The 23,275-nt window shown below is 39.2% G+C and overlaps 1 protein-coding gene across 1 annotated transcript; it reads right to left on the bottom strand.

Annotated features, from left to right (window-relative positions):
* Positions 1–226: 226 nt before the first annotated feature.
* Positions 227–19,911, bottom strand: LOC129105395 (growth/differentiation factor 11-like). Its single transcript, XM_054616390.1, has 3 exons — positions 19,497–19,911; positions 4,887–5,260; positions 227–607 (listed from the first exon to the last, which is right to left on the bottom strand). The coding sequence occupies exons 1-3, from the start codon at positions 19,909–19,911 to the stop codon at positions 227–229; spliced, it is 1,170 nt and encodes a 389-aa protein (XP_054472365.1).
* Between the last annotated feature and the right edge of the window lie 3,364 nt (positions 19,912–23,275).

Here is a 23,275-nt window from a genome sequence, read left to right as displayed (position 1 = left end):
TTCATAATGTCCATCACTCAATCCTTTTTTTGATTCATGTTTCATTATAACTTTTTTTTTTTTTACATTAGAATCAATTTAATTACTGGAAAAATGGAAACCCAGTGGGATGATTTTGTGGCTGAGCAAAAGTGAAATCTGGTGCCAAGGATGGGTTCTGGTGCCAGTGGAGAGCTCCGTAAGGGTTTTGGGTGGTTTGATGCGATGGTCGCTGCTCCCCTGCAGCCTAAGAGCAGCCACATCTATCCACCACCATCCCTGGGATTTTGCCGTGAATGATCTGCTGCTTGTCATTGAAGTAGAGCATGTTAATGGGGGACATCTTGGTCGGGGTACAGCAGGGCCCTGCAGAGCCTCGTGGGTTGGCGTGCTGCACCAGGTGGGTGTGCGGGTATTTCTGCATGAACATGTACTCGCACTGGCCAGAGCAATAGTTGGCTTTGTATCGTTTGGGGGCAATGATCCAGTCCCAGCCGAACGCCTCGAAATCCACAGTCAGAGGGTAGCGACAGCAGCGGGACTCAGTGGAGTGCTCATCGCAGTCCAGGCCCAGGTTTCTCCGAGAGCGCTTGGTCGTCTCCAGAACTTTCACTTCCAGGAACGGCTGCTGGAATCAGGGGGAGGAGAGGCAGGACAGAGGGGAAGAGGTGGTTATAAGAGAACAACAACTTGGCTGAAATATCAGTGAAGGAAAACCGAATATCAGATTGACAATTATTGTGAACAAAATAACTTACAATAAGGATATTATTGTTATATCTATATAATATATGAAAAGAAAGATACCGATGCTAACAGTTAAATTCATCTTTCACTTGATCAATCGTGTGTTTTTTGTCTCTTTTATGGCATGAATTATACTCAAAATACGAGTGTAGAGAGGTGGAGAGAGAATCTGTAATCCTATCCTAACTAAGAGGTGCTGGATTATTTACATGATATCATCATATGGGTATAATTTACATGTTATTATTATTTCATTTGGAATTATCCCCTAATGCGCACCAACAACTTTCAATCATGGTATGTCTGTTGTTTAAATAATTGCTAAACTGAAGACCAAAGGGAGTTAGGTACTGTAAATATTTCTTGACGAAACAACAGTTAATTCGTCCACCCAGCCCTTCTGTGTCTCTACTGGTTGCCCGGCAACCTCACGGCAACGACAAGACTCTGGGAAGTTACAGCTCCCAGCAGCTATTTGCCAAGAAATAGTTACAGCATGCAAGTCTCCGTAAAGCCCCAGAGTGTTATTTTTACAGTCCTGTTTATGGATTAAAAAAAACAGCTTCAAAGGTGATGGTACGCAGATTTTTGAAAAGACAACAGAACAAACTGTTGATGCAAGACTCTATCTCTATCTATCTATCTATCTATCTATCTATCTATCTATCTATCTATCTATCTATCTATCTATCTATCTATCTATCTATCTATCTATCTATCTATCTATCTATCTATCTATCTATCTATCTATCTATCTATCTATCTATATATATATGATAACAAAGGTGTTACTAAACAACATAAAAAAACCTTAATCTTCCTGCCCAATCACTCCATTAATTCAAATGAAGCCCTGGTACAAACTAAATTAATTCTGCAAAACTAATACACAAACTGATGATCCTCTATAAAAAGTTAAAACAGTAGCCCAATAAGTCGTTTTTCACAAAAAGTCAGTTTGACTTGTCTCAGTGAAAACATATGTGTACATAATACAATTTACGAATGAATGAATTCCATTTAGCTGCTTCAGTGTCATTGAGCATGTTGGCTCACTGTCACACTGTTATGACTTACGGGAACACTTGAACAGAAATGAGTCATCAGTAATATTTTAGGTATCACCTGTGCTTTTCAGACAAAATATCTTCTGTGAAAAAGGCCAATTAAAAATCAACTAGTTACACAAGTGCAGTAGTTTTCAAAACATTGTACTCCTCCTGGTGCCGGCTCACTGTGGTTTAACTGAGCCATGATGAACAACATTTGTTTCACAGGCACCAGTCAAAATGTCCCCTCTCTATCATTTTTGAGCATCTAGGCTTCTAAAAGACAAAAAACTATTAATAATGTGAAATTTGACAAACATTTCCTCACTAATATGAATTAAAATGCATTATGTAAACATAGAGGTTAATCTTTCAATTGTAACTTCCTTTAAAGAGAATTAAAGGCGTTTTATCAATTTCAGGTTAACATGGTAGGTGTCTAAGCCCCACATTTTTCAATTTTTAATTCCATCAATCAGGTCTAGTTATTTATTTCCACTGGAATAGATCTAAGGTCCACCAACACCTCACCTTATATGACATTGCTTAAAGACAGAGGTACTCTCTCATTAGCTTAGCATTACTAACAGTTGTTAATTTTTCTCCAAACGAAAGGAGCCAAGAGTGACAAAGAAAAAGTGTTAAAATACCTACTCATCTGATATTTCACAACAAACGTGTGAATTAATTTGTCATTTTTAAAGTAGGAACACAATGTGCCACTCGTACAAACTGTCCTTTTCTAACGTCGATGGCTGACTATGTATACTTGGTTTGATCCCTGACCCAGGAGGTCATCTGCAGGCTGCCATAACCTTGACCTTTAGGCAAAGCAAGCGGATCAAATATTTTACTCCATCATGTTTGTTTTACAAAGCCTTCCTCTCCCCACAGTGATTCCAGCTGGGCTCGAGCACAGTTTTTGTGACGCATTCAAAAGAGGAAATAAGCTGAAAGGCCATTGGGGTGAGACCATGTCAGCTTGGCCTTTAGGGCTTTTGTTGTAGACTCAGAGGATCAGGGAGAAGCAGAGTTTGACTCTTTCTTTGCTTGTTGTGAATTGTTTTATTTTGGTACGCTTGCCTGTGTTTTTCATCTTTTCCTTTTTTTTGGTTCAAGAATAATATTGCACACTGCTGTGTGCTCAGAAGGCAGAGATTTATTGGCGAAGACACCAGAGCTGACCTCTGACATGTGTTGTGAAGATCTGACCCAAATGATCACTTGGTAAATATTTGGTGTTTCTTAACTTTGATGAGTGGCCTACATAATTCAACGTAGATGTTGTATGTAACTGTCAGTGGCAGTAACTCTCAGATTTTCGATTAGTTTAATGATTCACAGATGGTTTTGATTTAAGTTTGAACTCATCCATGCAAACTCATGCAATACATTAGAATCAACCGAGTACATCTAAATACAAACCTAAACAAACTAACATAAAGCATCCTTTCAATAGGAGGCTAAATGATTCACAGCCTAAGGTGAAAATCTTTAAAGGATCGTCCAAAATATTCAGAGGAACATCAGGTTATGATCCATTCACATTTTGCAAGGAGTATAATCTTTTCTGCTTTATCTTTTAATATTATTATCTGTGCAAACAATACTTTAGTTTTCACCTCCACATGGAAAGAACAATGGAAAATGGTGTATTTGCACAGAAGATGCACGTTCATTTTAGGATTTCTAAAAGGCAAAAGTGAGTAATATGTGAGTGGTGGAGGCCGATCATAACAAAGCAGCTGTTTTTTCTCTGGACTGAACTAAATATAGCGAGCTCATTACTGACATGTTCAAATAGAGTGCAGTGGCGATGGTATTTGTGGTCACAAATACATGACGGTTCAAAAGATTCACCATTTTGAGTTGTTTGTAGTCAGTTTTTTCAAATCCACCTTTCGCCAAATTGGCTGTGATTGAAATGAATCATGTACAATTTTGACACATAATAAAGCTCTACCTGAGTTCCTACATGTAAACAGCCTTCAAAAACTACTTGCATATACGTATACCCAGCAGTTTGGGATTTGGAGGTTTTTGAGTCCAGCCTTTAACAGACCCCTGCTGCTTCATGTCTGTAGGCTTCAAATCACCTCTTTCTGTGTGGAGATTTACAATCAGTGTCTTAACTAAGACAACAAATGAACCAGTGAACCTGTAACATAAGTCAGGGGGAACCTGTTCTCTTAACATTGTGACTTCACGATTTAAGATGTTGGAATGAATGCATCGGCCACAGGTTTGTCCAAAACCATTTGTGCTTTTACAGAAGTATAGCTGCTAGCTGCTTTGGCTGTGGCCAAAACTTGTATTATGATGTCAATATGGTACCCACTGAATTACCTATTCATGTCAACAGTTTATCATGGTACTTGCTATGTTTCAGTATTTGTAATGCAGATTGATGATACATGATGTAACACTGCTCATATATCATTCACTGAGAAATAGTTTACTGTAATGTGAGAAACAACTTGCAGATGCTTAAAACTTGATTATAATAAAAAATAGTTTACTGTGAAAATAATTTCTGCTACAATTTACAGGCTGTGTGTGGTGATGTAGCACAGATTTAAGAATCTTCTCATCTGACACAAGCCTGTAGTCTCTGAAGTTGATTTTGATATTTTAAATTAAATGAAGCATCGTCCGTCTCTAAGATAGGAAACAATATTCATAAATCTAAAAAACAGCAGTGTACTTTTACTGGTTACAATGATTGGGAACTTTTTAAAGTCTGCTCTGAAACAAACACAAATCACATCAACATCAAATCTGATAAGTAACGGGAAGTTTTATACATCAGCATAGTAGCCTGTATTGCATCTTCACTAGATGGATTAACAAAGATGTTGACAAAGAGAAACTGAGATGAGGTGCAGGATAACATATGACATCCTTCTTTTTCTCTATGAATACTTGTTTAAGTCAATTTTAGTCTAGTCTAGTTATCAATACACATACACATTCCTCTTCGGATCAAGTTTTTTTCTAGCATGATTTTGGCTGCTGTCCTTTAATTGAAATATAAATTAACATTTGCATAAATGTGTGCTTTGAGAAAAATGATTCCCCTCCTGCCCCAGGGACAGGTCTGAGGGTCCTTACCAGCCCCTCCTCCCCGGGTCGCAGCGAAGTAACTGCCAGGTCATTGCCGCTCTCATCAAAGGCGTTGATGTCGATTCCCCAGTTGGTGTGGGGCTGTTTGAACCAGTTCTGCAGCACGTGCTTAAAGTCAATACTTTGCCAGTGGCCAACCCTGGAGTTGAGCTCTATCTTCAGGGAGCGGATGCGGATGTGGCGGCTGCCCTGCTCCGTGACGGGCTTCAGCCGGAGGATCTGCAGGTAGACGGTGGAGGTCTGCTGCAGCGGCCGCAGGTACACCCACAGCTGGGCCTTCAGCACCTTGGTGAACATCAGTTTTGGGCTGAACTTGAAGAAGCAGCAGCTCGGCTTCCCGTTCACCTGCACCAGAGGCTCCGCTGTGGAAAAGGGGACAGTTACATTTATAAAGGTATTAGATATGCAGGTTATTGTATACACAACATCGTCAATCATCATTGTCCTTCACATAGCACTGAACACTGCGTCCAACATGGAACCTTTGTTGCATGTAGTTCCTTCTTCAACTATTAAATAAAGTCATTTAAATGCCCACAAAAATACATTTTCTAAAAATAACCTTATAATAAAATCCATTTAACTCTGAATTGTGTTTTCTAAAACTAACTTTATTCACATAATAATCATGTTTTTTCATCTTCTTTTGTGTGTGTTTTTTTTTTTTTTTAAAAGACCAAAATGCTTTATGTGGAAGAACAAATGCATAATCTTTTATCAACTCAATGTGCATTCCCAAGTTGTAATACATGGTAAGAAAAATAAAACAACGGTGGTCCTGACTGAGGGTTCAGAAATATATATTCAGGCTAAAACAGAGATAGCTATATCTGTGCTCAGTCATTCACCAAAGGAACAAACATGACTCTTTTAATTCATGTATATTTATTAACTACAACCATACTCAGCCACATAACTGAGAGGAATCCTCTCTGATAGAGCCAAGTGAGGACTAGAAGAAGATAAAAGAGAATTTTACTCCCAAAGAGGCAAAAAGAATCTACAACATCTCTCAGCAGTTTTATGAGGAACTACCAGTAGCTCATACTTTAGGCACAGCTTCCAAAAATTCAAATAAAGTTGAATTATGGTAGGGCTTACTTTTTCCTCTATGATGCTAACAAATAATATATGCTGCATGAAACGGGAGACTGTGGTAGGTAAAATTATTGCAAGTTAAGACACTTAAACACCCAACTGCTTTGTGTTTATACATTTCAAGCTACATGTACCTCACCACAGTTAATTTACTTTATTACATAATGAAAAACAAGATGTTTCAATTTTAAAACTATTCCTTCAATAACACAACCTGAGTCTGTGTAATTCATTCGTACCTCACTAAAAGACAAAGGTTGTATTTTGTAAAGTAGACATTATAAAAGGTGTAGTTAAGTGTTGTCATTTCTTGGCAGGTATTCCTTGACGAGAACGTTGTGCATGCGTTTTGCACGCTGCTCTTAAAGGCAGACACTACCACAGATCTGCACGTCACTGAGAAATGATATCAAGTTGGCACATTTCTGTGTAACTCCAGCTCAGTAATACACTGCTGTAGTCAACATATGGGATATTGGTTGTGTTTTGCTCTGAAATTAAGCTTAATTAGGATTTTAATAAATTTGAGATTGAGTCCATGTCAGTTATAGAATAACAAGCACAATCTGTAGCGCAGAGAAGATAATCCCTATCTGTCACAATTCTTAAAACCGGGGTTTCTTAACTGACTGTGAACGCTGCTTATTTTGATAAATGGACTACCATTCTCTGCCCCACTGCTCATTTTAGTAACTTCTACATGAAGGCTGTCTGTTATCACATGTGCACATGGTCCTGTTGTTTGGTCCATTCAGTCAGGTTACATTTGTGATTACATCAAGGTTGATCTATTTGCATATTAAAACAAGGATCAGTAATGGTGGCCAGTGGCCAGATGGTAACCTTAGATTCCCCTGGGTCAACTTGTAATGAAATGGTCTAACCCTATATCACAAATAGCAAAATTAAAACATCTCTCAAGTTTTTTTAGTGGCTCTTCCTTGCTGAAAACATATTAAGGTGTGGATTAAGGGTTATGTCAAAGAACACAAGCCAAATCCTAAAATAGGCAGATTTATTCCTGTCATGATCCCCGGCTCTGGTGTTTCTGTGATTTGCACCACATGTCAAATCTGCTCATGGTTCATTTACATAGACCTCCATCTGATATAATGACATCCATCCATTGCATTCATACATTCATTTCCATGTAAAGCGTTCATTTATTAAGGGAAATTTATTCTGCATCTATCTGGCATAATAATGTGCCAACTGAATACAATAGAATATCTAATCTGCCCATTTTCTCTGAGCATATTTTACATATTACAACCCTAGATTTAGAAAATAAACTGTTGTTTTTGTCATTTAACTTGCAGAGGAGTGTTCTTCCTTTATAAACAATAAAAAGCGGATAAAAAAGACTGTTTGGAACTGTCAATCATTGCTAAATCTGAGGTTGCTCAGGCAACCTGCAAATGCTTCCTGGGTCAAAAGGTTATTTGGCACCTCAGCCTAGTTAAGAAATGGGATCAGGGGTCAAAACCGTCAGCCTCTTTACATCTCAGGGGTGCTGGGGAGGGGCAGCCCTAATAGCCAGATTGAGTTTGAAGGTCAAGGTCGACCCCATGGCAATGGTAATATGTCTTTCTTCACAACATGTTTTTTTTTTCAAACAGAGAATAATTTAAAATCTCAAAGCCACAACAGCACTGAATCAGCCACAGTTTGTTTTTGTTGTGATTAGGGTCGAGGTTCTCCAGCCAATAGTGAACTGTTTATCAAACCTCAATTGGCCAAGAGAGAACACTGCACCAGGCTGTTTTGTCCTTTTTACACTAAACAAGTGTTGTAATTTAATTATGGGCATGCATTGAGGGATATGAATTCACCGAGGTACAGATGGACTATCCATTAGAAGAGTCCAGGGCGAACATTGAATAAGGGCCAAGCCAGGGACAGACGTGGTCCTTCAGCCTATATTTCCAGGGACAGTCATTAGTGAGTGTAAATTATACAGTGTCTCACGCTAAACAAACAATATGTCAATGTTCCTTTTGGTGGGTTGCTGGGGTCACAGCAATTAACGTGGGTGGTGTTGTGTTTGCTCACCAGCACAAAACCGGGAATGAATGATTCTGCAGTTTGCTTAGGGTTTACTTGTGATTATTATTTATTGTTGCTTTTTAATCGCTGCCGATGGGTACTGACACACACCAGCTCTTCCTTTGCAAACGGTTTGTATCACTTTTGTTGAATTCTAGGATGAAAACAAAGAAACAAACCACCAAACACAACCAAGCTGAAATGGTTCAGCTTCTCGAGCGGAGACCTTTTCTTGAGGAGGAGTAATCTGAGAAGCAGGGCCCATATACTGTGATCCAGTAAGGACCTCCATTATTAAACACACATGCACAAAATATGAGCGAGGTCATGTTAAACAATGACTGCATTGATAGGTGAAATCAATTAGTGCATTTATAGATCCTGTAAGTGCAAAAGTAAGAGGCAAACCACAGAGGATAAATGCCTGCAGCTTAACTGCACCCCACGTCTTGCCAGAGCGTTCCACTTGTGCAAAACGAGCAAAGCTAGCTTGTAAAGACATTTAATGCCTCTACCTGAACTATCTTTGCTCTTGCAGCTATAACACATTATTGCTTAAAGAGCTTATAATTTTACTGCAGCTGCAGTACTGTTTTTATGGCTGAATTTCCTGAACAATTTGCTCAGTTATACTTCAGTTTTCAACACAATGATTTCAACCCTCCAGTAAGGATATGAACTCTGATTTTGCATTCAGCACCACCTACTGGAGCAACGACACCTCTCTCCTGGGGCAAACTGTAGATGCAAATAGAAACTAGTCCTTATACAGAAATAAGGCTTATTTTAACTTAAAAAGTAAAGAACAAGTTAAGTGAAGTATGGACAGAGGCTGTGTTTTTCCAAAGGAAACAGGCTTGTTTGCTTTCCTCCTCATGTTCCCAGCCTACTTCATTATTATAGCAGCTTATTTCCCTGTGGTATAATTGCAGCATATGCAGCGCATGAATTTTACTGCCAGCACGCAGCAGGCCTGCAGGTGAGCCTATCAAACATCTGGTGGACTCCCTGGGTACCTGTGTCCCACAGTTAGCCCAGAGCCCACTATAAGTGTATATTAGGGGGAGGCATATAGTATATAAGAGTTTATTCACCATGCCATCTGTCCATTTTAATATGACCGTAGCCTGTTTCAAAGTTTAATGCTCTTAATTAACAAATGAAGTAATGTTGAACCAGTTTAACAGTTGAAAACAGATGGAGAGGGAAAGTTACGGTGCAGTTATATAATGAATAGCTAACACATGTTACCGGTGGGGCTGCATTAATGTTGGCAGTATGGCAAAAATGGTAAACGGACATTTATCAATCATTGATTTCCATACAGAAGACACATTAAAAAAAGAGTTGGCAGAGTTAACAAAGATTTCTACTTTTTTTGATGAAGACTGATTTCTGTGCTGCTGCTTCTCAAACTTCCTCACACTATCAACTTTAGCAACAAAGCGCAACCTCACAATGATCATAACATGATTGAGTACATTAGAAAGCATAATATGTTAATTTAAGAGTTGAAAACTAGCAGCTGTTTCATATCTTTATATCAAGATTATTAAAGGCTCTTTGTCAAATGTCAGGCAGCAAAGTAAAAAGTGAATGATGAATTTGTTTTACAGTGAACGGTAACAGGATTTTATGAATTAACTATAATTTATCACAAAATATATCTGAATTTAAAAATGGTCAACACACATCTAGCTTATATTTTAAAACAACTTCATAAGAGTTCACTTCTTTATCCAAACTCTTGAAAGGAAGCGCCAATCAGGTATAAATCTGGAGCTAAAATGAGGCAGTGAGAGAAATGGTCATCTATTGTTAATATCCAAATGGATAATGCAAAATTGTATAAACCAAGATAAGAGTTTCATTTGCATATATATATATATATTTTCTTTTCTTAATGGGAAATGCAAATGTGCAATTTTGTGGTGAGTGTGTGTTTGGGAGACCTCATGTTGAATAAATGTGACTCTAGGGTATCCCCACGCACCTCAGCATATTAATCATCGTGACACGTTCACGACCCTTCTAATAAGACAGGGGCCACAGTGCACCCCCTCAAACATCCCACCCCACCCCAGCCCCACTCCCTCTTTGTCTCTCGGTCAGTCCCAAGGGACGGGAGAGGGTGGTGGGGGAGGCCTGGCTCGAGCTGGGGATGGAGATGAGGGGGTGTGTGTGTGTGTGAAGTTAGACCCCCTCATTCAGAAGCCCTCCCTTGGGACAACGGCAGGCACAAGACTCCTATTAGGGCTGAGCACAGTAGCCCCCCAGGAGCAACAAAAGACACCTCCTAAAGCTCCCTGTTCTAGCTCAGTGAACACACACATGGAAACATGCAACTACACATAAACACACGACATACACAAGCTCCAAACTGACTGTCTCCAGCAAACAGACTCATTGTCTTTGGGGTTATATGTGTTTCTATTACAAGGGAAACGTCTGTGGGACATCTCCAGCAGGACAGGGACGGATGATGAAAAGAGCGAGCGTGCAGTGAACTGCAATAAGGTGGACAGCTGGACAGCAGGAAGCATGCTGGGGTCTCGCCGCTTGTGTTTATGTGCATCCACACATACATGCAAGACGTTAACGTCAGAGGACAACGTTCTGCCCCGTTTTCAAAAGTAAAACCCAAACTTAAAAAAAAAAAATCTATTTTAAACAAAAGCAGATATTTAAACAAGACAGAAAGGTGGTTTAAATTGAAAAGCAGGCTCTGTTTTTTTAGTGCTGCTGCTTTGGATTGGTTAAAGGCTTCAGTCAGATTATGAACGAATACTAACATACATATGCTTGTGAATTAAATGGGTATTTTTGTCCTGTATTTAAAGGAAACACCACTGCCGTATGACAATCTAAGACAACACTTAACAGTTATCATATTTCAAAACTATTATGCAAACTTGAATTGCATTTCAGCCACTGATCATTATAGTTCAATCAATATCAAGCCTGTACAAATACAGAGAAAATCTTTAAACTATGAGTTTTGTTAACTCATACCAAGCAGAAGCACAATTGGGATTTTGTTATGATGAAGCTCTGAAGAGGTAATTACCTTCATTGTTGTTTATACTGTGATTATTTAATATATTTCACATTTCTTTGGCTCAGATTAATCTTCACAAAGTTGACAGGAGTCCTCCGCACAGCCAAAACATGCAACACTAAAATGTTGTTGTTGGAAATGTATTTCTCTATCTAAAATGTGTTGCAACTTAACATTGTGTTAGTATACCCAAGTGGGTGTGGCATTCAATTTGGCAGTGACCCTCTAGAGAGATTATCGTTTTAGAAATGGCTGAAGCCCTGAGGCGATGGCTTCAACAGGGACGTAGCTCTGAGGTGACTGATGGAAAACGGAAGGAAGAGAATAAACACTTGAGAGGCGGTTAAAATTTCAGCCATCACTATTTAGAGAAACTTCAAACTCATACAGATTTAACAGATCATTTCTTGATTTGCAGGCTGAATATATGTCTGGAACATTGTGATTTATATTTCTTTAATTGTATGCTGAGTTATTTCACTGTAGGACATGTAATAGGTGTACATCCAAAATGTACACCTATTATCAATTTGCACTGCAAGGAAAGTCATCAAGTTGCTTTACTGTAAACTAATCTTAAAAACGAAATCTGCAAAACTGTGCACAACAGAAACCTGGTCGGCCTTCAACAGCTATGATTTTTTCAGTTTGAGTCTTTTATTACTAACTTATTAACACTTGCTCAACAAGCACAGCTAACCCAATATACAAACTCTGCAGCAACATACATTGCTAAACAACAAAAAAGTCTATTTCTTTAACAGAAACTAAAGCCGTTCAGTTTAAATCATGTGACAGCTAATATCACTACAACATAAATTACTGGGTGGTCACTTGGTTCGTCATCTCACCAATTATTTTAAAACCTGTAGCAGAAGGATCATAATTCAAACTTCCTGACTGCTGATTTTCTGTTGTTGGTTTAATTGTTTGTTGACTTGTTTGATGGAGCAAATTCCAATTACAAGCCTGTTGTACATCATCACATGCTACAAGTGACCTGCAGCAACACATACTGTATAATCAAAAAACAAAGACTCAGGTTTGACCTCTGAGCTCACCTTTATCTCTAGTGAGTCATGGCCAATAGTATTTTTTCACATGATCAGTGAAAAAAACTTCTTTATCCACAACTGCTTTTTAAAGAATTGTAAATTTAAACAAGAATTTAGAATTGTAACTTAATTGTTAATGTGACATTTTATGAAGAAAAACCAAGATTGAGACTAATGCTGATCAATGAAACCAGGACAGGAACCAGGTCCAACTCTCTACAGGCCATCTGAGAAAAGCTCCATTCATTTATATTACAACAACAATGGCATTGAGCTAGTGTAACAATAAATTGCATAAGACACCATTTCTGCACTAATATCCTAAACCTTATGATATTCCATAGATAGGAAGTAAAGTTTAACTTTTTAGTTGTTTTATTATCCCCTAATGTGCTTAATTTACTTTTAACTACTGAAATCTATTCCTCCTCCAAAAACATGCAAGATGTTTAATATTGTGTCTCTTATGTCTGAGATAATTTGTCTGTTATAACATGTTATTTCTTCATTGCAGAGGATCAGTAGGTTGATCCTAGTGCATTCATTAAAAAAAAACATGATCCTTCACTGGCTTCCCAATCATTAACACAGCAAATTGTGTTTGCTATAATGAGGAACGACCAGACTTGACAATTTTGCCCCCATGCCACCAATGTTCTAGAAGTCATACAAGACTTTCATACTTTACAAGCAAAATAATAAAAACACCTATTCTGATTATGCAGATGACACTTACATTTATCTCTCACACAGTGACAACGCTACCTCAGACTCAGAAATCCGTGTATCAAATAATTCAATGATTAGATAATCCAGATACAGACAAAACGTATGTAGAATTTTGTATTTTAGAAACATCATATGTCTCCCTGGTAGCAGTCTGATAAAGGTTCTCAGACTCCCTACTAAACATGGAAAATATCCTTTTTAGTTTTTATGCTCCATGTAGCTGGAACAAACTTCCAGAATATTTAAGACTATGAAGTTCACCTGTAAAAGCAAGTTAAAAACTAGTTTGCTCATCATCTTAAGACCACCTCCTGTATTCGTCTCTTTTTGTCTGTGTTTTAAATGTTCTAATTTAATTGGTGTTTTTAATGTTGTTTTGTCTCTTATATAATGTTTTCTCGTGTATGAACCATGGTTAAATACACATATGAACCTCTAACTTGATCTCTTGCAAAACAATTAATCTAAATCAGCAAAAAAGAACATGCATGCACCATGGTTTGAAGGGGACTGATCAGTACTGATGCATTTATGGTCGCTCAACCTGAGAGTTCTCACAAACTGAGCAACCAGCCAGAGACTGTGAATAGGTGGACGTAGTCATCATGACGTCACCTATAGGTTTAAGAACTGTGGTTTTAAAGTCTAGAGTTTGGCATTCGGCATTGTCGCCCTCTTGGCTTTTAGCCTTCACCATCTTGTTTTTTTGGAACCAGGAGTGACACAAGAGGGTGGAGCTAAATACACCGAGGCCAAATAGGATGATGAAGAAAACAAGGACAACTCCTAAACTGGACGACAACGTGGTAGGAACCTTTCAATAGCAAGGTAGCCATTCCCTAAAGCAAACCCTGCTTTATTGTCTATTTTACATTAAATGGGACTCTAATTTACAAAATGAACATCATACTGCATTGAAGAGGATTAAATACTAGTGATTCAAACCATAAAGTAATCTACAATGTTTACTGAGATAATAAATCAAGTGAGAAGTAGGGTCATTTTCACATAGACCTCTTTGCAATCAGACTTTTTTTGCAACCAGAGGAGTCGCTCCCTGCTAGCTATAAGAAAGAATGAAAATTGAAGTCACTTCTGCATTGGCTTAATTTTCCAGACCCGGAGGTTGCCCCTTGGGCACCAAAAGGTCAGAATTGCTTTTCCCAAATTTGTCCTTTAATGTAATACTCACATGTTGACCACTGATTAGTTTCATTTCTTTAAACGCTCGCATAATTTTCCATATTTCCCCCTGGAAGTATTTTTTGAGCGCACTCAGTTACTGAAAAAAAATCCCCAAAGCCACCCAGATATGTCAGCGTCTTGGCCAAGTTTTCTCATGAGACAACATTTAGTTTATTGTGACCAACTCTCCCTCTAGGAAGCATTTACTCCTACACTGTTATTTTCTAAGCAACGTGAACATGTTGTTCCCTTTATGAGCTGTGTTGTACATTATATAAATCAAACTTTGCTCTTGTCCCTCAAGAAATCACTTCAACTGTGCATTTTCCATAATTAACTTCCTGGGGTGATGTGGGTATGGAAGGCGGAAATACAACCACAGGTGATAAATACAGCGAGAAGCTGCTCTCCATAAAAGAGGCTAATTAAATTTTCATGTAGATAATGATGAGGTAATCCACTGTTAATTGTGCTTCTATCGGACACAGTGGCTCCCTCGTGGGATCAAGCATTATGCCCATGCAGCATTTCCTTTGCTTAAACGCCTCATAGATTTAATGGACTCTTCCATAAACTGATCCTCAGCAGCTCCTTGCACACGACCACACAGAGCCTGAACGCATCCATCAACAATAATCCCCTCAATGATCTCCATTTTATCTTTACACTCCCATCCTCCTCCTCCTCACTCATGTCCCTACGCAGGGCTTAATTACTGGTGTGAAGTAATTATTTCCTTTATTAGTGAAACGTAACATCTGTTTCAGGTCTTTTTAATTGTACCTATAAAACCCTTGCATGATTTCTGTCCCTTTAGGATAGGACTGGGATGCTTGTTGCTCCCTGTGGACTCCCCCCCCCCCCCCCGCAGCATGAGCCGTGGTGCACCTAACTCGATCACTGTCTTTGAAATCCTTTAAAGAACCAGCGCAGAGCCAGCAAAGCAGTGGAATCAAACATTGTCCTTTTTTTTTTTTTTTTTTTTTTTTTTTTTTTACAAAGACATCAAATATATTCTTGGCTCGATCTATGGCTCCAAACTGACATTAATGCAGTCTTACATCCGTTCTCTCAACTTCTCAGTGCTTTATTTTTGGTAAAGCATGCATTTAATTCCTACGCAACATATTCCCAAATGCCAAGAGCAAAGACAGGGACTGGTACACGGGAGCGTGGGAATAGGGGAAGGAGGGTGGAAGGAGTGAGATTCCTGAGGTCCTGGGGAAATTTTGTCCCTGTATTAATAGACTTTGGTCCCTTTGAAATTTTATTAGCCATAAAGTTGACAGTATGTTGTGCAGTTTCTACAGACCTTTCTTTCTTAAGATTTTACTTCTTTTTAAAAAAACCTGTCGTGCCCCCCAGTGTCCAAACAATTCAACACCAAAGTTTATCTTTCCCTCAATTGATGCCAGCAACTACACAGGGGGAACAGGTGTCATCGTCAAACTGAGACCTCCATGGAATAAATAAATCTATAAAAACCTCACATAGTCATCAACTTCCAGCAAACACTGGCCAGTGAGTTGAAGACAGTCCGACTTCTGCTGCTCTGTCCTTTTAGCGCTCTCCCTCTTAATTTTATGGTTCCTGCACCTTCAGGAAATTACCCTTTTATAGGGTCAACACTATAAAAGACTTGTTTTTTTGTGGGAGTGGTTAGTGGATGAGTGTGTGTGTGTGAGCTTGTGTGTGTGTGTGGTGGGGGATAAGTGTTCAAGTTACTACCGGTTCGTCTTTGCTGCCAAAGAAAGAGACCCGATGAGGTTAATAGTCTCCTCTTCCAATATATCACATAGCTGTGAACTCTGTGACCCTTTTTGTCAATAGGAGAACTTTTCTCTGGAGTGTGTGTGTGACTGTGTGAGTGTGTGTGTGCCTGAGAGAGCATCCTCATGTGTCTACACAAGCGTGCACATGTGGAAATTTGTACATTCGTACCTTGACATGTGTGTAGTTGTTCATTTTTCAACTCAAGAGTTGTGTAAGCCTGTGCTTGAACTGAATGTGCCTCATTTAAAGGGGGTTACATAATAATAGCAGTATAGCACTTCCTAATGTTACTACGAATGATCATGATGGACAAGATAAAATTGTTAGTATGAAATAGTTTAACAAAGCGAGAAGTTTCAAGAATAGCTGAATGGTCATTAGAAATGTTTCAAATGTAAAGTTGTTATGTGTAAACTTCAGTTCTCATTCTATTAAAAGGTGAAGTTTTTCTTTGCTGATTTCCTATGTTACGTACTGCTATGAAAACTGTAAACATGGAATAAATGCTCAGAGGGAGGGTAAGTAGGTGCTTCTCTCTGCTGGATTCTGTCATACTGGACAAGTCAAAATTACTCAAAATTTCACGGAACAGAAATGAAGTTCTCTCAAGGGAAAAGAGGATGCATTAAGCTTTTCGCAAACAATCTAAACTCCAGTCAAGGGTATTCGTAGTCCACAAAGTTGCCTCTTCTCTTTAAATTGTTTTCCTGCTTTGACAGGACTGTTTTTTCAAATTCAATATTGCTGGAATATTTAAGTATTCAGTTAATCAGCATCAAAACATTGCCACAGAGACAGAGAAAAAGACAGGAGCCGAAAGCCACTGATGGAAGAGTAAGGTCTGCTCTAAATGTCTTGGACAGGTGAAAAATGGGAAACTAGTGGGGTCAAATCCTTGCCCCACCTCAGGCAAGACTGAGATCCAAAATAAATACACACTACGCACGCATGATTTCCCCCATAGATCAACATGTACAAACAGCTCATATGTTGATGCAAATAGATTTGTTAATCACAATCGACACTCGTTCACCATGTTTTGCTAGAGAATGACCCTGATAAACTGCTCCAAACTGGCTGGCTTTTATGCATGAACAGCTAGCGGAGCGGTTACCTACACAACACACAACGTAGAGAGAGATGTTTTAGTGCCGCACTATGATATAAATAGCTGTACTTTTCCATGAAATTTCATAGTAATTAGATACCAGGAAGCATGGACCCTCTCAACCCCCACTGCGGCACCCACGTACCTTGAGTGAATACTAAGAAGCAACTCTGGCACAGGTCCAGTTCAGTATGTACTGTGTGAACCCACATGGCCCATCAAAGGCAGTGTGCACGACCGTGAAAGGGTGATTGGGTTCGAGGTGCGCAGGGAATAGTGTTTGAAGTCCTCCTTCTATCAGAGAGACAGAAAAGGCACTTTTAATCCTGTGAGATCACTAAGGCGCCACAGGCAAAAAGAGATGCACTCATTCTCTCAACTCTTCCATGAGTACCGGAGAAAAAGAAGAGGAAGGAGAGAGGGGGCTAACAGGGAGGAAGGTGGGGGAGGTAGTGGGAGGGGTGAGGGGTGGGAAGGAGTGAAAGAGATGAAGAGAAGGAGCAGATGATAAAAACTGCAGCTGACGTGAAGAGATGAGGCAAACAGAGCAGAACAGGAAGTGCTGTAACATGACAGATACAGCAGTAATGTCAGTCATTAGCTCCTCTGGCTGGCACGAGGCCGTTAGAAATATGCAATTAGCCAGCGTCATGCATAATGCCCTTTTCTGGCTTGAGAAGGTGTCAAATCACTTTGCATGTTGTGTGTAAGTGAGGCCGTGCAGAGGTTGGGAAGCAAAGAGTCAAAAGATGCACTTTGAGGATATTGTTGATTTCTCGTGTGATGTGCAGATGAGTGTGTGAAGCACGCAGAGTTTCATCTCGTCAGTATTTAGAGGTGGAGAGGGAATAATAATTAATGTAGGATTGATCTGCACATCAGAGAGATAACAGCAAGTTATTAAAAAAGATCTTCATTGTCAGCATGCATCGCATACATCCTGAGTGAGAGCGCAAAAAATGGAAACAGATACTGTAGATAGATAGATAGATAGATAGATAGATAGATAGATAGATAGATAGATAGATAGATAGATAGATAGATAGATAGATAGATAGATAGATAGATAGATAGATAGATAGCAAAATCATTTACAGTAAAGCTGGAAGTACTAACACATTGACTCTTTTGTGTAAAACTGTTGACAAATGACAAATTAAATGTTTTACGCTGCCTCCTTCAATTCACCTGTAAGATGTAAGACATTAGCTGTGAACCGTTTGATCACATCAATCCGGAGAAAAAAACATCTCTCAGGGTAAACAATTATTAAATTCACAGAGATTTTTGCAAAATGAACAGTTAAAAGCTTCTTGGTGGAATAGGAAGGAAAGAGATATAATTCAGATTACATTTACGCCTGCAGTTAAATGAAGATTGATTTGCAGTAATCACAGATGATATATTAAAATATACCTACTACTATACAAACTAGATAGATAGATAGATAGATAGATAGATAGATAGATAGATAGATAGATAGATAGATAGATAGATAGATAGATAGATAGATAGATAGATAGATAGATAGAAATAAAGATATTATAATGAGGAATTAATAGTGTCAGACAACACATGAGGCCAAAGTCTCTCTTTGTTCGTGGGGTGAAAAAAACTGATTATTTGGAGTGTGTTTTATCCGCCTTATGCAGAATATATTACGTGTGTAAATGTTGTTGAACCCCTCGATTCGCCAGGGAGAGGTCACACACTCCCCTCGACCCTCAGTGATTCTCTGTCTTTGTGTACTCTGGTGAAAAAAAAACGAGCTGCGCCCATAAACTTCGCATTTAAAAGGCAAGTGCGTCCGAGGGGGGCCTGCGTGAGGAACAATAGCAGCTCTCTGGACACACTAGCAGCTCTCTGGACACACTTTATCTCACTGCGATGAACAGCAGGGGAACCGGTAGAGCCTCCTATAAAGGACCGATAGAGCCCAGCTGCCAGGGTTCAACAGTAATTTTATAAAATGTCTCCAAGGGGGCTGCCTGCGGTTTATCTGTGGATTTATGGGGAATTATAAGAGGGCGAGCAAATTGTTAGAGGGGCCTCACGACGTGATCATAACTCCAGAATATAGGGCCTTTATGCAAAAGAATACATAAAGGGATGAAGTGATGCAACTGCCAGACAAATGCTGCATTATCATTACTGATGCACTTGACATTCACACGGGTCTCTCATGCGTTCACTCCCAGAAAAACACACAGAAAGTTTGGACATGACAGCAGGTGGACTGAGGAGCTGAACACCAGAGGCCTCAGCCCTCCATCATCATCACCATCATCATCATCATCATCATCATGGAAACAAAAGTTCATCAGGCCATACTGGAGCTGTCTGTTTCAGGGTGACAGGCTCTTTGTGCTGCTGATTATTGATTGATCAGCTTCACCTAATCCCTGCTGATACATTTCTGTGATATTACCAGTCAGAGTGGACCTTCAATCTCAAACAGCAGGTTAGGTCAGCAGCTCCTCCACAGGCCTGAGTCACTTCATGACGCATTTGGAGAGAATACTGTTGTGTTGTAAAGAGTTACTCACGCTCAGAGGCCATGGTGATCACGGACTCGGTGGTGGCGTGGTACTCATCCTCCTCCATGAACTCATCCTGGGACGACGCGTCTCCCTGGAAGTCGTGATGGTCCAGGAGCTGCTGCAGAGGAGGCGCTTTGGGCAGCAGCTGGTTGACCACCTCCCGGCTGATGTTGGGTGCCTGCTTCAGACGCAGCTTGCTCAGGATCTGGGACTTGATGGTCTCCAGCCTCAGCACTTTGCTCTGCTCCCTCCACACACAGGCGGAGCACTCGTGGGAACCCGGGTCCTCGTCCAGCAGGGACAGCCCGGCGTCCGTGGGCGTCTCGCTGGCAGCAGGCAGCAGCAGATGGGGCTCATCGCTCCCCGACTGTCCCAGAGACACGAGCACCATCACGCACAGTAAGAAGTTGTACCTCGGCATGACGATGCGTAGACACCAGGCAATGCAACTTTTTTCTTTCTGTGTCTTGTCTGTTGTCTCTATATCCCGTTATATCCCCTCTCCCTCTCCTTTCCTTACCCTACAGGAGGCAGGGATCAGTGGCATCTAATCCAACACGATCACCACAAAGTTGCTGTTTTTGGGCAGCAGGAGATTTTGCAATCAATTTTCCCAAAAAAAAAAAAAAAAAAAAAAGTAGGTTCCAGTGTGTCTCGGTTCAGGCTGATTGGAATAAAATGGGGAAAAAATAAATGTGTCTGATGAATGCCTGCTCACGTGGAGGATAATGGCTGTTTTGGGGTCTTCTGTACAATTTAGTCCAAAGGTGTGTAAATGTTCAGAAGTGTCACTGAAAAATGTGCAAGTGCGGTCAAAAAGGGCTCTTTATATATCTCAGCTGCCCGGTGTCGTAATCCGTCTCCATTGGCTAAGATTGCAACAAAAGGCTTTTAGGTCTGTCACCAAGTCAAGAGGGACAGAGGAAGGGAGGGTGTGAGCACTGTTATGAGAGGATAAATGTTTTACAGTGCACTCACAATGTCTCACATTAGAGATATGGCCCTATTAGGTTAATATGATGGTGACATAATATGGCTCATTGTTACAAATGGTTGATTATGGTGTAAAATGAAAATAAGCTTAATGGACTGTAACCGAGTTCATCACATAAACTGCTACACCACCCTCATCTGTATGTTTACGATGCATTTTAACAAGAAAAGCACTAATGAGGAATCTTCATGTGGACCTACCAGATGGTTAGATGCTGAATATTTAGTAGCTGTCCTGCAGGGCTCTCTAAACTCAGCCTCAAGTATTCATTTCAAAACAAGAGCTCTGAATTGCACAAACGTGGTTTTCAGTAGGCTGCCTCATATTCTAATAATAACATATTCGTTTAATAGATTAATTTAAGTCATGCAGTAGCAGCAGGTCTGCTAGTATAAAGACTGTATAGTGTTTAGGCCTGTAAGGCTATTGACATGTTCTTTGCACTGATCAGTGTAGTTGGTGTAAGTTTACTTGTGAAAATGTCACAGTTTTAATGATTTCCTGATGAAATAAGGATTGTAAAATCTAAAGTCTTCTGTATGTCACATTTGATCTGTAAACTCCACAGTTTGTCATGTTAAAGGACCTGATCAGAATGTCGCCCAACTTCAAACCACTGAGAGATGCTGTATTCATGACTGATTATCTGCTCAACGAAAGCTGTGATATTTTTGGAAACTGATTTCTTTATGTACAATTTGTATCTCAAGGATTAATGAGCCGCCTGCTTTTAGTAAACCATCTCTGACTCACTAGTGTCATCTGCTGGAGGGAAACACAGTTGCAGATGCAGAAGAGATCATGGTTCAGTTATTAGTTACCATGTGTGCTGAGTTTTTGATTTCTTGTTGCAGTCAGATTGTGGTACTTTATTGTGAAACAGGGACCATTCATCATTTAGCTTGAGAATATAGCAGTATTAAATACAGATAGCACTAGAAGTTAGTGAGGATCAAGCATCAGAGCAACTGAAGTGAATCCTGCTGACTGTTGTCTCTTTATGTTGTTAAGGTGGAGCTTCCCAGACATTATTATGTGGAAACACTTTTGCTGTAGTTTGCTCACATTACCTTCTTTTCAGGATGGAATAAGTTTTATTAAGCAACAGTTAAACATTACTTTACTGATCATTTGAAACTTCTTAAACAATCAAAATAGTTTGAATGACAAAGTTTACCAGCCTTCTATAGATGAAACAGATGAAAACCATATAGTGAGTCCTCAAGGGATGAGATAAGAAATGTGTTCACTGTTGTTATTTTAGCAAAAATGCATGCCCATGATCAATGCGTTTGAAGTTTTTTTTATATATAAATGGAAGGTAATCATCAATATTAAATTATACAACGCAACAACACAACAGCACAGTTAGAGTAACAACCTCCGTGCAATGCACCAAACCTTGACATTAGTACTGAGGCTCACCCTTTCAGCTGTGAGGGAAAGTAAGTACATTTACTCTAGTACTGTACTCAAGTACAATTATAGGTACTTGTTCTCCAATGTATGTTAAGTAAATATTAAACTGGAGCCAGCAACAGATTAGATTATTTTAGCATAAAGACTTGGAACATTGGTAAGCATCTAGCTGATCCACACCATGGAAATAGAGCTTTCGTTTGACTATAGATAAAGAGAGATGTTACCAATTGAGTCTTGATTTGCATTACATGATTAGCATGAAATACTGTATTTCTGCTGAACAGATGCAAAAACGTTTCTGTTTTTTAAATGTGTTTGTAGATATGAATATGTGACCAAGTACTCACCAGAGCCTCTTCAGCACATAAACTACTCATTAGTCTGCGGCACCAAGACCTTAATCCCAGAGAGGAAGCCTATTTCTTAGTCTGAGATCACGGATTCAGGAGCTGCTGGACTTTTTGATCATCAATCCAACGTTCTGATGCTGAGCATCTGTCCATCGATGATTATCAAGAAATTCAGAGTCCATTGTCCTGTAAATTTCCCTGCTGCGGGACTAATAAAGGATTATCTTATTTTATCTTATTTTATTGTTGATGCTACAAGATAAGAGCTGTAAATTAGTTAATCTATGAATAAAGTCAATCAAACAGCCAACTCTCAAGTCACTCCACGTGAATCACCTTATTCCGTGTTTTTTTCACTGAAGGTATTTTGTCATAAAGAACAGGTTTGTATATTTATTAATGATGGCTTGATTCCATTCAGCTGCTTTAGTTTCTTGTTCCTGGTATTGTGCACGCTGGCTTACTGTCACACAGTAATGGCTTACATCAAATTCAACTGAGCCATCTGTCATATTATTAGTCACACCTTTGCTTTTCCTACTAAGACAAGTCAAAATATATGCGCATAAATAGGTAGGCATAAATCAGTTATAGTAATAATCTATTAATGAATAAACTAAGAAAAGTGCAGTTTGATAGATTTATTGATTAAAGATATATTTTAATGTAAAGTAAGGCTGAGGAGTGAATTATCTGACTAACCAATCATTGCCCCATTGAAATAAAAAAAGTGGTGAAGATCATGTACACTGTGAACAAATTGTTATATAATGTAATTAGAAATTCAAAGTATTTTGCATTGTTGCCAATGGAAACAAAGGTGCTTTCAATGTCACATAATGAATTAATGTTTAGAAATAAGAAAACATGTCTTACGCTGACAGTATCACATAGTCTGCTTGTTTCAAATCATCTTCTTCCAAAGTATAAGATGCTGAAACTGGAAGTGAACTGGGAACCCCAGGGTTTAATTTCCACTGTATGTTTTCATCATTCACGCTACATCAAATAAGGAAAAT

This window comes from Anoplopoma fimbria, chromosome 17 (assembly GCF_027596085.1).
Source record: "Anoplopoma fimbria isolate UVic2021 breed Golden Eagle Sablefish chromosome 17, Afim_UVic_2022, whole genome shotgun sequence".
In the NCBI taxonomy this organism is placed as follows: Eukaryota; Metazoa; Chordata; class Actinopteri; order Perciformes; family Anoplopomatidae; genus Anoplopoma; species Anoplopoma fimbria.
This window is presented reverse-complemented; position numbering and strand designations above follow the sequence as displayed.